This window comes from Octopus bimaculoides, chromosome 5 (assembly GCF_001194135.2).
Source record: "Octopus bimaculoides isolate UCB-OBI-ISO-001 chromosome 5, ASM119413v2, whole genome shotgun sequence".
Taxonomy (NCBI): Eukaryota; Metazoa; Mollusca; class Cephalopoda; order Octopoda; family Octopodidae; genus Octopus; species Octopus bimaculoides.
The window spans coordinates 63,828,480-63,843,479 of record NC_068985.1 but is presented as its reverse complement, the minus strand read 5'-3'; the positions used below and the strand labels follow the sequence as shown (position 1 = coordinate 63,843,479).

The 15,000-nt window shown below is 34.7% G+C and overlaps 1 protein-coding gene across 13 annotated transcripts in view; it reads left to right on the top strand.

Annotated features, from left to right (window-relative positions):
- Window positions 1-15,000, top strand: part of LOC106871234 (myotubularin-related protein 13) — a 512,098-nt gene that overhangs the window by 224,557 nt on the left and 272,541 nt on the right. For all 13 annotated transcript variants that reach the window (XM_052967747.1, XM_052967743.1, XM_052967750.1 and 10 more), the window contains exons 3-5: window positions 9,552-9,809; window positions 9,956-10,058; window positions 12,224-12,340. In XM_052967747.1, the coding sequence (XP_052823707.1) occupies window positions 9,552-9,809; window positions 9,956-10,058; window positions 12,224-12,340 (478 nt within the window). The remainder of the gene's footprint in view (window positions 1-9,551; window positions 9,810-9,955; window positions 10,059-12,223; window positions 12,341-15,000) is intronic.

The window sequence follows — 15,000 nt, the reverse complement described above, 5'->3', positions numbered from 1 at the left end:
AGAAACTGAGTTGCTTAAATGCCGAGATGACTCATTAGAAATAGTTGGTAGCTTTTGTTGCCTAGGCAATGTAATTAGCAAGGGAAGTGGCTGGTTGGAAAAAGCTCAGAGAGCTACTATCATGGCTGACAAGAAAGATCTTTTCCCTGGGAGTGAAGGGCAGACTGTATTAGAACTGCAGTTCTATACAATAGTGAGACATGGGCCTTGAATGTGGAGGACTTGTGAAGACTGGAAAGAAATGAAGCAAGCTTGCTCTGTTGGTTGTGCAATATGAGTTGTGTATCTATGAAAGGATTAGTACAAAAGTGGTGAATGAAAAACTGGGCATATGAGGAATCAGATATATGCAAGAAAAAATACTGTTCTGGTACGGACGCATGATGTGTATGGATGAGGACACCCTCCTCCATACACATCATTGCTAAATGTGGCTGAAACTTGTGGAAGAGGAAGACATTGATGAAGTAGTTAAGGCTGATCTCTGGATCCTGAGCCTGATGGAGGAGATGACAAAGGATCAGGATCTCTGACAATATGAAGTTCTCATAAAGATCTGCCCTTGACAGTAATACTGAGTTCTGAAAGTGCTATCTGCATATTGTGCTCTCACTGAATTTACATCTGTGACAATGGTCCTGCTACTAAACATGTAGACATACTAGATCACATAAAAAGGGCCAAAGAGTTAGAAACACATCTAGCTTCTGTCACAGACATGCTGTCTTCTTTCCTAGTTTTTCTACTATTTTTCTACTATCTGCACTATATCAGCCTCTTCCCTAATGCAAGATTGTGGACTCCTTTATCTTTCTTCTCATCACCAATATTGTCTCTCCTCCTTAACTTTACACTAATCCCTATGGCCAGTTCCTCTTCTGGAATTCTCTCCTACACTTGCTGAATTTCACTTGTTCAAGAACTGTGTCAACCCTATAGATCTCGTTGATCTTGTAAGACTTGTGAAGGCTTGTGACACAATACCTTTCTCCAGTCTTGCAACATCCCTGAAGGCCAGTGATTTAGCCCCTTCTCCACTTTAGATCAAATCAATAAAAAATATATAAAGTAAAATGGAAGTTTCCGCCTAAGTATTACTGTTAATATTTGTTTAGTTTTAATGAAAGATTTGTCATGGCAATTTGATTCTAGACCTTGCTCGATACTAGAAAGAATTGAGATTAATTTCATAATTAAATTTTGTCTTTTCTTTGTAATATATATCTGTTTTAGAAATTTTTGCTCATTTATTTCATTTTACATTAGGTTCACAATTCCAGACTTTTTCCTTACCAATAATATCACGTATGCATTATGTGTAACTTTGGTTGTTCATCTTGTTTTATATTTAGCTGTGAACCATGTCTTCACTTCATAGCCTTAGCTTATTTGTGGATATTTACATTCCACCTTTATTCTTGATTTGAAGATTTGTTTTCTTTAAATCCATAAGTACTGGCTTTATTTTCAGTTTAAGAATGCAGATTTATTTCAGATTCCTGATTGCTTTATATCTTAGCTCTCAATCCATGTTGTTTAATTTTATCTCCAAACCTTTCTAGTTTATGAGTCCATAGTTTATTTATCATCTATGAATGAATATTTGTTTAGTTTGTTAGTGTACCAATTAGAAAGAATTATGTTTGCAGGTTGAATGCAAGTTGGAAACAATATTTTGGTTCCTGTGTTTATTGATTTTGGGTTCCACAAATTCATGGAACATTTGGGTTCCCCACTCATCCTTTATGCTCATTTCAGCTCCCTTTTCTGCGATTTCACTAAAAATTTGAAATATTCTCTATCACTTTCTATTGTCTGATGATTATTGGATATTTATTGCTAATTACTAGATAGAAAGTAATTTATTTAGTTGTAATCAGTAATGTATGAGATCTATTTATAAGTATGATGAAGCAAAGTGAGTTGCACATTTGTTTTGTTCATAAAATCTATGAAACAGGAAAGTAATTGGTAGAGGTAAGGCATACAATGTCTGTAGTTGATGTGCCACAAAGTGTCTAGTTGATGTATCTCATATAACATTTGCAAGCATGGGAAACAGGCTTAATATGAATGAATATTTGCTTGAACATGATACACTCAATTGTCAGTCATGTTACACAGGTTGGTGATCAGTTAAAGATTCTGCTCATACTGCAAAAATGTCCTAGGAACCACCCACAATGCTCAGCTGTTCAGAATGCACTGACTATTGATTGTATTCACATTACTTTGCTGCAAGGCTATGTATTTTTTTAAAATACAGATTTATGTACAGATGTAACAGAAATACTGCTGTTACTGATGAACAATATCATATGAAATAATGATGACTAAGAACTTGTTCCTTGATATTTTTTTGTTCATAATGTCAACTTCCCTATTTGGTAGTAAGTAAGCCTGTCATTTCAATGTTCTTTGTAAAAATTATCTAAGGTCTTTCAGTCATGCTGTTTCTGCTGTTCTCTAACTTCACTTTGAAGTATATTGTATGTGAGATAAATGAGGAAATACTTATCCTGTACTTTTATCATTTCAATCAGTGACATATAGTTTAATTAAGTTCAGTAAACAAACTAGGCAGTGTTGGTTGTGTAAAATAGCCAGTAGCATTTGAGAAATATGCTTATGCAGCATTCTAGTTTAACTATTTGTATAAAAGTATTTTTCTGTGTGCTTCAGTTTCAGCAACATTGCTAATGTTTGTGGAAGTTTTAATTCTGCCCTCCTTTGAAATAAAATCGTATCAGTTCTTTTCCTGCAACTTTTTGGTCTAAATTCCAGTACAGGTTTATCTCTGCTCATATTAGTATTAGTTTTCAGTGAAGGTTACTTTGTTATGACTATACTGTACAACTTTACAGTATACTTTAAAATATTATAATCATCTTTTCAAGGAAGTTACCAACAATGCTGTTGATAAAAATTTGTCTGTAAATTTCTGTAACGATGTTAACTGTCTATAAATTTCTTTAATTGTAACAAATGATTTTTTTAACAGTTATCATTACAGATAGATTTGGTTACATGCTTAAGGTTACTGCTAGTTAACAGATGCCTTTCGGAATATCATGAAGGATATTAGAAAAATCGAACCAATCAAACTACAAAACTTTTGCACTCTTATGATGTCTATCTGCATCTAGTTTTTTTTCTTTTTCTGTTTTGTTTTTCCGTAAGACAATTTATCTTGATTAGAAATGATACATTTCTAAATCTCTCAGAGAGACTTAAGCAGTAGTGATACTATAAAGTAGTTGCATGCTGTCAACTTAACATGACAGTCCCAGTAAGGGAATCATACTACTGCTATTTAGCCTTAGGAAGCTGCACTGCTTCCTGTCAGCCTTGACACATTTCCTGTGTCCTTATGTTTACGAGGGGGAGACAAGCACCTCCACTCAGCTAAGCCTGCGTCCAGGGACATATTTCTGAGTTTTTGCTTGTCATCAGCCTGGAGTAGCATGACTTGCTGACTGAAGATGCCTGTCAAGCTCTCATAAACATAATAATTCTAGTGAAACACATTCACTGATTACAAAATTAGAAATGATACATTTCTAAATCTGAGAGCTTGACAGGCATCTTCAGCCTGCAAGTCATGCTACTCCAGGCTGATGATGAGCAAAAACTCAGAAACATGTCCCTGGATGCAGACTTGGCTGGGTGGAGGTACTTGTCTCCCCCTTGTAAACATAAGGACACAAGAAATGTGTCAAAGCTGACAGGAAGCAGTGCAGCTTCCTAGGGCTAACTAGCAGTAGTATGATTCCCTTAATGGGACTGTCACGTTAAGTTGACAGCATACAACTACTTTAACTTATCTTGAATTTATCTTAAAAAGCTATAAGGAATCATTATCTTTTATCATTTACTTGTTTCAGCTTGCTCTTGGTTTCTTTTGCTGAACCACTAAGTTACATGGATGTAAAGGCACCAACACTAATTGTCAAGTGGTGGTAGAGGACAGACACAAAAATATACACACATATACATATATTATACAATGGGCTCTTTCAGTTTCTGTCTATCAAATCCACTCACAAGGCTTTGGGTCAGCCAGAGGCTATAATAGAAGGCATTTGCCCAAGGTACCACATACTGGGACTGAACCTAGAATCGTGTAGCTGAGAAGCAAACTTCTAACCATGCAGCCACGCCTGTACCTATAAGCCACACTTGTGCCAATTAAACACTTAAGCATGATTTTCCTTAACTGATATATATTTTGTCTCTTTGTTATATATTTGTTAAATGACATGGTTATTATTTTTATTATTTTTCCACATTAAGAATTAAGAATATTGCTATAATTTACTTTTAACTTCGAACATGTTGTAAATTCTAATTGAATAACTTTCTCAATAGTTTGGTAGTTTATATGGTAGAAATGGAATAGTCATTTCGGTTATAGTGACACCTTGAGGCCTGGTCATAATTTAGAGAATTGGAGGAGAATTAAAAGATGCTGGCTAAAATGTGAAGCACCTTGAATATATTTGATATAATGATATAAAAGCTGTATAACTTGCCATATACAGGAAGTTACTTTGATATTGTACCAGGAATTTAGATATATTTATTTATTCCTGTAGATTTCACATGAAGTATTTTAAATATATTAATAGTTATCGCCAAGCTAACATGTCAGTCCAGGAAAATAGGATGAATGCTGCCATTGATTAGCTCCAAGAGGCCATTGCCTCAGCTAGCTATATGACACACAAACCTGTGTCCATTATAACCTTCGAACAGGGGAGGTCAGCAGCTTCCCCTTGCTGGTCTGGCATCTACAGACTAGTTTTGGGGTAATTGTCCCTTATCAATGTAAAGTAGCCGAACCCAGCAGGCATCGCTGCTGACCTCCCCTGTTTGAAGGTTATAATGGACACAGGTTCGTGTGCCACATAGCTAGCTAGAGGCGATGGCCTCTTGGAGCTAATCAACGGCAGCATTTGTCCTATTTTCCTGGACTGCCATGTTAGCTTGGCGATAACTTTTAATATCCAGTACCGCTGCCATAGTCTCCTGTAAAGAGATTTAGAAATATTAATATTTCTATTTTTGAAAACCAGTGGATGTATTCCACTGAATTTAGGTAAATAATCCTTCAGATGGTCAGCAGCGATGCCTGCTGGGTTCGGCTACTCTACATTGATAAGGGGCAATTACCCCGAAACTAGACTGTAGATGCCAGACCAGCAAGGGGAAGCTGCTAACCTCCTCTGTTCGAAAGTTATAATGGACACAAGTTCATGCGTCACATAGCTAGCTAGTGGCGATGGCCTCTTGGAGCTAATCAACAGCAGCATTCATCCTATTTTCCTAGACTGCCATGTTAGCTTGGCGATAACTATTAATATCCAGTACCGCTGCCATAGTCTCCTGTAGAGAGATTTAGAAATATCAATATTTGTATTTTAAATAGTTTTCCTTATTGCAGTCTCTTTTCTATTAGAAGATAGTTTGAATCATTAATTAAATGTCGGGGAGGGTCATTAGTTTAAAAGAGTATTATAATAAAAACCCTTCTCCATATTTGGAAACTATTCATATTGAGAGTCAGTATCATATGAGTTTGTGAAGAAAGATGGCTAAAGACAGTGGGTGATGAATTGATGAATGAAGAATATTGAATTATGAGCAACAAATCTCAACAAATTTCAATGATAAACTCAGCAACACAAGATGTCTTCTGTTTCTTCTCTCATTTTTACAACTGACTCCTGATTCTCTCAAATAGTTACCTTTGTCTCTACAACCCCACTAGTGAGCCTCACAATCTAAAACACTAAACTCTTTGATCCATCCTTTCTTTGAATTGCAAGGTTCTGCAAATCCACTCCTAGTGACTATTTCACCACAGACACTAGTCTAAACATTGTTCAAACTAACCACTATCATTCTTCAGTGGCCATCATCCTTCCTCTTTTGATCGTTAGCCTATTAAAAAAAAATGTCTGAAATACAACTACAGAGATCAAGTGACAGTAATTGGTTAGAGGAAGAGATTTATCTCATCTAAAGACAAATAGAATGTGTATTTGCCTTTTGGGAAAAGTCTACTGACAACAAACAGTAAATGTATTATTGTGTGTATTTATTTAATCAATATTTCATTGACAAATCAGGATATAAAAATGGACACTACCTACTGTCTTTCCAGCCACATCTTATTCTTCTTTACTCCTTGGTAGACTAGTTATCTGAATGATAAAATGTTTTTTAAAAATCACTATTCGTAAGCGCAAGCATGGCTGTGTAGTTAGATGCTAGCTTCTGAAACAAGATAAGAGATAAAAGGTATTCTCTTTAAAGTTTTCTATGTGTGCAACGACCACTGATTCAGATCTCTTCAAGAAAGTCTCAATAGGTTAAATAACTTATATTTAACCTATTTATTTTCAGTTGCAGCACAATTTTATCATTGTCTGTATTTCACTGTTATGCAGTTCCATACCATTTTATTTATAGCTTATATTCCAATATATTTGTGTTGGAATATAAACTAGAAAAAAATACCCAACAAAAATGAAAAAAAAAAAACATTTCCAACTTAAAGAACGGTATCTTCACTTTTTCCAGCTGCTTGGTTCCATTTTCAGTGCTATTTATGGTACCAAAGTAGATAAATTTACTTCAGTAACACAAATTTTGATTGTTCTCTTTGAGTGTAACACCAAGAGTGATAATGGCTTCATGTTCTTACCTTTTTATACAACTAGCAACCACAGGCAGTATTTCTGGTGTAGTTAAACCCTTCATTCTACATCAGTTCATCCAGACATCATTTACCTTTTACAGACCCAGTATTTGCTCTTTGTCTGTTCTCTTCCTACTCACTGTGCAAAGTCTTACTCAAATGACAGCAGGCCTTGGGAGTCCTCTGTTTTTAATTTGTATCCATGTTCATTCTTCCTCTATTTGGTGTGTGTGTACGCGTGCGCATGTGTGTTGTATAGAAATGACAGTGTCATCATCATCATTTTAATGTCCACTTTTCCATACTCCATGGAATTTGTTGAGGCAGATTTTCTACTTATGGATGCCCTTCCAGTTGCCAGCCCTCACCTATTTCCATAGCCAGACATGTTTTTGTAGAATGGTGGATATGAAATACACAGCTTATATGAAAGTGACAGTCATTTACAACTATCAGCTAATGTCAAGTTGACACAAACATACACTCACATATGATGGGCTTCTTTCAGTTTCTGTCTACCAAATGCATTCACAAGGCTTTATAGTAGAAGACATTTGTCTGAGATGCCATGTAGTGAAACTGAACCCAAAACCATGTGGCTGGGAATCATATTTCTTAACCAATCAGCCATGCTTGCCCCTGTATGTGTTGTAATGACTGTGTAAGAAAGTGTGTGTGTGTGTGTGTGTGTGAAAGAGAGGGATACAGAAGTGATTCTGTGTGTATGCATATGTAGATACATGACTGATGGTAGATATCCAACTGTGGATTCCTTAATGATTACCTCTGGAAATAGAGAAGACATCATCTCAATGCTGTTCTTTAAGTTTTACTGACCACTACCTATTGCTAACAGTGCTCTCTGTGTTAATGTAGAAAACTAAATTCTTGTTTGCCATCTATATTTGTTGATGGATGTTTTCTAATGTTAAGAACAGAAATTGTTCATTGGAAAATGGAACTAACTTCTACATCTTCAGATAACAGACCAATAAACTGTAAAAATAAAGAAAAATATTGATAAAAATCTATTATATAACACTGGAGGAAGTATCAGGAAGTAATTGTGGTGGATAGGTGAGGAAAAGAGGAATAAACCAAAAGAATTTTGGTGGCTAGCTACTGGATACTGATTATGTCATCAATGGTACTATTGACCCTACTTTGGCACCTTTTCACATGGCATGAACTACTCTTATATTCCTCCACACCTGTCTTATTACCAAACTACAAAACTAATACTTTTCTCTCTGGAATCAGAAAATAACAGTTGTGAAAGGTTTCAAACATTTATATGTATGAATAACATGGTTACCAAGTATGTTGCAAGACATAAACCCCTCAACTGGCAGTAGGGAATTAATATTGATGGGGTGTGGATTTGTGACAGACGGTCAGATTAAAGGTATAAAAACAAGGTGAAGTTTCCTTCTCGAGTCATACTGACTCCTAAGGGCCAGTTTCCTGGTTTCCATGGCGTATATATTGGATGGGACACTGGTGCGTCACAGGATTACTCATTTTTGCCCACTGATTGGACTGGAGCAACGTGAATTAAAGTGTTTTGTTCAAGAACACAAAACGTCACCAGGTCCAGGAATTGAAACCACAATCTTACGACCATGAGTCCAACACCCTAACCACCAAGCTACATGCTTCCACTAGATTAAAGGTATAGAAATTCATTGATAAGTGTCTTGGTGTAGGGTAGATACATGGATACCCCAGTTGGAAAAAAAAGGAGGGTGAGTTAGAGAGTAAGATAAAGACAATGATAGTGGGAAAGATGATGGCAAAGGTGTGTTGGGACATGCCTTTGAGTGACATTAGGAGTGGAGAGAATAGGTGAAATGATACAATGGTTTGGACCAGGCGAGTGGGAAAGATTGAGGTGATTGTAGTAAATGATGGAGAGAAATATAGAAGAGGCTCAAGGGTAGGAGTTATGGTAGATGTGTGAGGGTGTTGAGGGCAGTAGCAAGCGAGGTGTTAATGATGGTGATTTACTGAAAGACTATTGTTCAGCCTGATTTTAAACTAGGTTGAATAGAAGTGCCACAGAGCAGAATAGAAGCACCACAAAAACTTATGTTGAATATCTAATGATGCAAAACACACTAACACTGTTAGAAAATGAGGAAGCAGTGAAAGATACTGTGTGAGGATTGTGTTCATTGTGATTGGTGAGGCATGGTTGTGTCATTAAAAAGTTTGCTTCACAACCCTGTGGTTTCAGGTTCAATTCCATTGCATAGCATTTTGAGGAAGTCTCTTCTACTATGATATCTGATTGACTAAAATCTTCTGAGAGAATTTGGTGGATGAATAGGAAGCCCGTTGTGTGTGCATGTACTCATGTGTCCTTGTCTTGACATTTATGTGCTGTTTGTAAACAAAGACATAGTTCATGCAAAATTGGCATCATATGCTGCAAGTTTTCATGAAAATATGTCCACACATTGAGCTGTCCATATCTGAAGGACTTGAGATGCTAATACTTTGCTTGGAAACAGGTAAGGACTGGCAATAGGAAGAGATAGCCAGCCATAGAATATCTGTCTCAAAGCGCTTCACCTGATCTATGGATGCATGGAAAAGTGAATGTTAAAACAATTATGATACTTATTAAATAGAAAGGGAAGTTAGTAAATTAAGAAAGTGTCTACATGTTGGAATGTTTTCTGTAAGACATTGTTCAAGCTGTGTGTTCTTTTGGACAAAATCTTGATAGACAACACTGTCCAGCCCAATGTGGCTTGCTACTAAAAGTAATAATTTGTCATTTATAAATATTAACTTTTGTATAATTTTTAATTTAATCTAAATTTGTTTCATCACTGTTTTACAGTTTTGTCAGCCAGCAGGATGGCAGTTATCAACACAAAGATTGCAGCCCACATTTTTTGCAGCTGTGTTGACAGACATTGATGCTGACAGACATTATTGTGCATGCATGACATTCAATGAAGCAGTTGCCATGACACCCACCAAACCAGATGATGAAGAGGAAGAACAAGATGGTTCAGGCTTGGTGCATCATTCATTGATGTTTGCTCCTAAAACCATCCTGCTTGTTTCTCGAATGAATAACTTTGAGGCTTTAAAGGTAACAGATTGGTATAAAAATTATTCCATTAAATCCATTCTTCTTGAACAAATTTTTATGAGAGATTTTTTGTTTTTGGTGCCATTCCACTCCACATCTTCCTTTTATTTAAAAGATAAAGAAGATATTTTTCAATTCTTTTTCAGAACTGTCTTGGCATCATATATACTGTGTTTATTGAAAATTTACAATATAGTTTGGAAACTATAATTGGCAATATTTTGGGCTGTGTGCATGTTCCGCCTTCTGGTAAGTATTTATTTTTTTTAAATACAAATCACCTGCTAAGGTATAAGATTCTCTATAAATCTATTTTACCATTGATTTTTGATAGCCACTGATTTCTTAAGTTACATATATATTTTAAAATAATGTTTTCAATTTATGTTTTTGGTTCCTTTTTACTATTATATATTCTCCGATACTTGATTTTTTACACCTTCCAGAAGTAGATATTTTCTGCAATCAAATATATCTCGCATTGTTCTAGTTGTTCAGTAAGTGGAGCTTTACACTATTATCTCAATAAATACACGAAGACAATATTCCATATTTCTTCCTCATGGAATCTCCTCTTTCCTGATAAGTACATTTTTATTAATCAGATCTTATAGAATAGTGAAATAATCAATATTATATATTATCATTGTTAGTTGCTCTATCATAAGCAATGGCATTTGTTCTCAAGTTCACTTTTTCTTTTCTTAATGTCAGCTAAACACAAGCTTATTTATGTTTGCCTAATTTAATGTGAATATTTATAGTGCTTGAATGATAAATCCTTTTTGTTAAACTTGTCCAAATTATTCTGTACAAATTATTTCATTGTAATATTTTTAATGAAATAACAGTCCATGTGTTTCAATTAATTCTGAAAATAATTAATTAGATTGAGTTAGTAAATTTGCCCTCACTAGGCCTGTGATAGGAATATAAAAATTTCTGACAATAACAGGTGCAAATTTCAATATGAATACTGGGCAGTTTTGTATCATAAAACCAGTGATGCTCTCAGTTGGATTGATGTCAGAATGGTTACTATTACACCTGTCCTAATTATTTTAAGATTTTAATATAGCTTCTAAACTAAGTATCTTTTACCATAAACTCATGACGTATTTTACTTTGCAAATATAATTATGTATCCAGAAATCATTTAATCAGCTATGCTACATACAGCTTGAGACTGTCTTTATAAACTCATTGGGTAGTCATATAATATTGTCAGTCCACAAGCAAGTACTACACGCTTTGACAGTGAATAATTTTGTTATTGAATTTTATACTTTTCTGTCTTTGTAAACTTTCTAGTGTTTGTTAGTTGAATTTCCAGTAATGTTACTAACACAAGTAAATGAGTGAATGAATTAATTTTAATTAGTCTTAAGCACCAGAGTTGATTTTAACTTTAAATTAAAATTTTTGTTATTTTGATGATTTGATATAGTCAAAGAGTATTGTATTGATTAGTAGACACACTAATTACTGATTACTATTTTATTTATGTAGTATATAGATGACTACATTGTTATAGACAGTCTATAGATGGGACTAATTTAATGTTTTCACTATTTTTTACATTTATTTTTATATATTTGCATATTTAATGTTGGTGTTGGATGATTGACCAATATGGTAATGGGTTTACAAGTTGCTACTACATGTTGTGTGGGACTTCTGATAATTGTATTACTTCTGTGTACTTAAGTCTGTCTGCAGAGAGACATATTCCATTTTCACTTAGTAACTAAAAGCATGAAGCATAGGAAAAACAGAACTCATTCTAAAAATATGCAAATTTGCAAAATCTCCCACTCCTTTTAACATGTAAAAGGTAGATGTTAAACTAGGGGAAAGGTAAACCACACAAAAACCTGTTATAAATGTGATTATTGAATTAGTTTTCTACATCCACCTACAATACAATGATATTGCAATCATTCTGTAACATCAACTTTCAGCTAAGCTAGATAACTAAAATGATTGTGAGGTTATTGTACAACACATACTCTTTTACTTATTTCAGTCATTTGACTGTGGCCATGCTGGAGCACCACCTTTAGTCGAGCAAATCGACCCCAGGACTTATTCTTTGTAAGCCTAGTATTTATTCTATCGGTCTATTTTGCTGAACTGCTAAGTTACGGGGATGTAAACACACCAGCATTGGTTGTCAAGCAATGTTGGGGGGACAGACACACACACACACACACAAACATATATATATACATATATACAATGGGCTTCTTTCAGTTTCCGTCTACTAAATCCACTCACAAGGCTTTGGTTGGCCCGAGGCTATAGTAGAAGACACTTGCCCAAGGTGCCACGCAGTAGGACTGAAGTTACTTACCACACAGCCACTCCTAAGTTTTTTTGAAATGTGATTTTTTTCTGATTATTTTCTTTTGCAGGTGGTCCTCAGGTCCGTTTCTCAATTGGTGGTGGTGATCGACAAGCTTTGCAACCTCCACTAAGTAATACTATTCCTGTCACAAATTCATCAGTTGCATTGCTTTTCAGCCAATTTGGTAAGCTTTATCATTATTTTTATTATTAGTATTAGTATAATTAAAGCGGTGAGTTGGTAGAATTGTTAGCATGCTAGGTGAAATGCTTAGCGGCATTTTGTCTGTCTTCGTGTTTTGAGCTCAAATTCTGCCGAAGTCGATTTTGCCTTTCATCTTTTTGGGGTCAATAAAATAAGTACCAGTTAAGTACTGGGGTTGATGTAATCAACTTGCCCCCTCCCCGAAATTGCTAGCCTTGTGTCAAAATTTGAAATCATCATCATCATCATCATTATTATTACTACAAAGGCTGCAAGCCAGAAAAATGTTCAGTAAAATGTGGCATTTCATCCATATATTTATGTTTATATATATATAAGTGTATGTGTGTGTGTGTATATATATGTGTGTGTTTGTATATATGTATATCTACTACATATGTGGAAAATTGGTGTGAATTTGTTTGTGGCATTGTTAGCTAACTCCTACATCATTTTATTAATTTTGGTAAAACTTAACATGTGAGTAGAACTCATGCTGTCTGGAAACCTTGTGACATACTTAGATTGTTGAAAAAATCAATAATACGGCCCCTGGAAAGGGATCTTTATATCTACCTCATATAACTAAATTTTTTTTAAACACTCAAGGGAAATAACCCATAGCACCTACACTTACAGTTGGTAGTTTTCAGCGAAGTGATCAATGTTTGATTCTCATGATCAGCAGACCTAATTCTGCATTTCACTACTCACAGTTTTGAACTGATAAACCTTATTATTGCACTTTCTTGATGCATGCACACTTTCAATGCCAATAACTCTGATAATTCTGCATTTTTCCAGTTAAAATTTTATGATGACACTATTTAAATTTTTCATTCCAGAATGTATTTGATAAGTGTGTCCCAATACAATGAATTCCTACTTTGAATGCTTAAAATTCTTGAAAAATGAAACCAAACTTCAACACCACATTCAGTTGGGACACCCTGTATCACTTATACTTATTTTACAAATCGTAATAATTATTGCTTATTAACAGTTCATATGACATTTTCATGAAACTAATTGAACCATCGAATTTAGAAATATTTTACAGGTTTCATTGTTTATGTTCGATTACTTTGAATATTGATTTTTCATGTGTCCAATTTCTAATTTTTGCAGACTATATTACCTTTATACTTTATTTTACACAAGAGTAGAACTCATGTCTGGAAACCTCATGACATACTTAGATTGTTAAAAAAAAACAATAATAGGGCCCCTCCAATAGATCCTTCTATCTACTACATATTACTGATATTTTATTTAAACAACCCAAGGGAAATAACTCATACCACCTGCATTTTTAAGCGAAGCAATCAATATTTGATTCTCACGATCAGCTGACCTAATTCTGCATTTCACTACTCAGAGTTTTGAACTGCTAAACATTATTACTGCACTTATTTGATTTGAATCTTAAACCTTAAAGACTACATTCACACATTTTTATGCATACATACTTTTTTTAATGCCCATTACTCCGATAATTCTGCACTTTTACAGTTACCCTTTTTCCATGACACTAGATAAATTTTTTATTCCACAACGTATTTGTAGTGGCTTCATGCAGGCATAGCATGGATTCGATCCTTGATTGCCAAATTTCACTTAACACTTCAGCACTTTTCTTGTGGTAAAACAATAGCTTTTCTGTGAATGACAGCAGTTATACATTTCCCAGATGAGGTTGTGAGTTATACATTTCCCAATAAGGTTGTGAGTTCAATTCCTGGACTGGGCTGCGTGTTGTGTTCTTGAGCAAGACACTTTATTTTGTGTTGTTCCAGTTAACTCAACTGTAGAAATGAATTGCGACATCATTGGTGCCAAGCTGCATCGGCCTTTGTCTTTCCCTTGGATAACATCAATAGTGTGGAGAGGGGAGGCTGGTTTGCATGGGCAACTGCTGGCCTTCCACGAACAACTTTGCCCTGACTTGTGCCTCGGAGGGTAACTTTCTAGGTGCAATCACATGGTCATTCATGACCGAAGGGAGTCTCCTCATATATGTATATGTGCATATATATATATATATATATATGTGTGTGTGTGTGTGTGTGTGTGTGTGTGTGTGTGTGTGTGTGTGTGTATATATGTATATATGAATATATGTGTATATAAAAGAGACCACTAAGTGGACTGCTAATGTGCTAGAAGAAGATCACTTAAAAATTCTCATATATATGTGTGTGTGTTTATATATATGTATGTATACATATACATATGTATATATATGTACATATGTGTGTGTATATATGTATGTGTACATATACATATGTATATATGCATTTATATATGTTTGTGTATATGTATACATGTGTGTGTATATATGTATGTATATATATGTATGAGATAAAAGACCGAGGCTCTGTATAATATAGAATATTTATAAATAGAATGTCTTACAGCTGTTTCCAGGATATTTATTATATCCCTTCATCGGAGGCGGTGTGAGAGGATGATTAAGCAATAGTTAGTTTAGTTAAGATAGGAAATAGAGTGTGAATGTAGAGATATTGTATTTGTAAATCCAATGTTTAGGCAGAATGGTATACATATAAGATTCCAATAATCACTCATAATCTATCTATCTATCTATCTATCTATATATATATATATATATATATATAT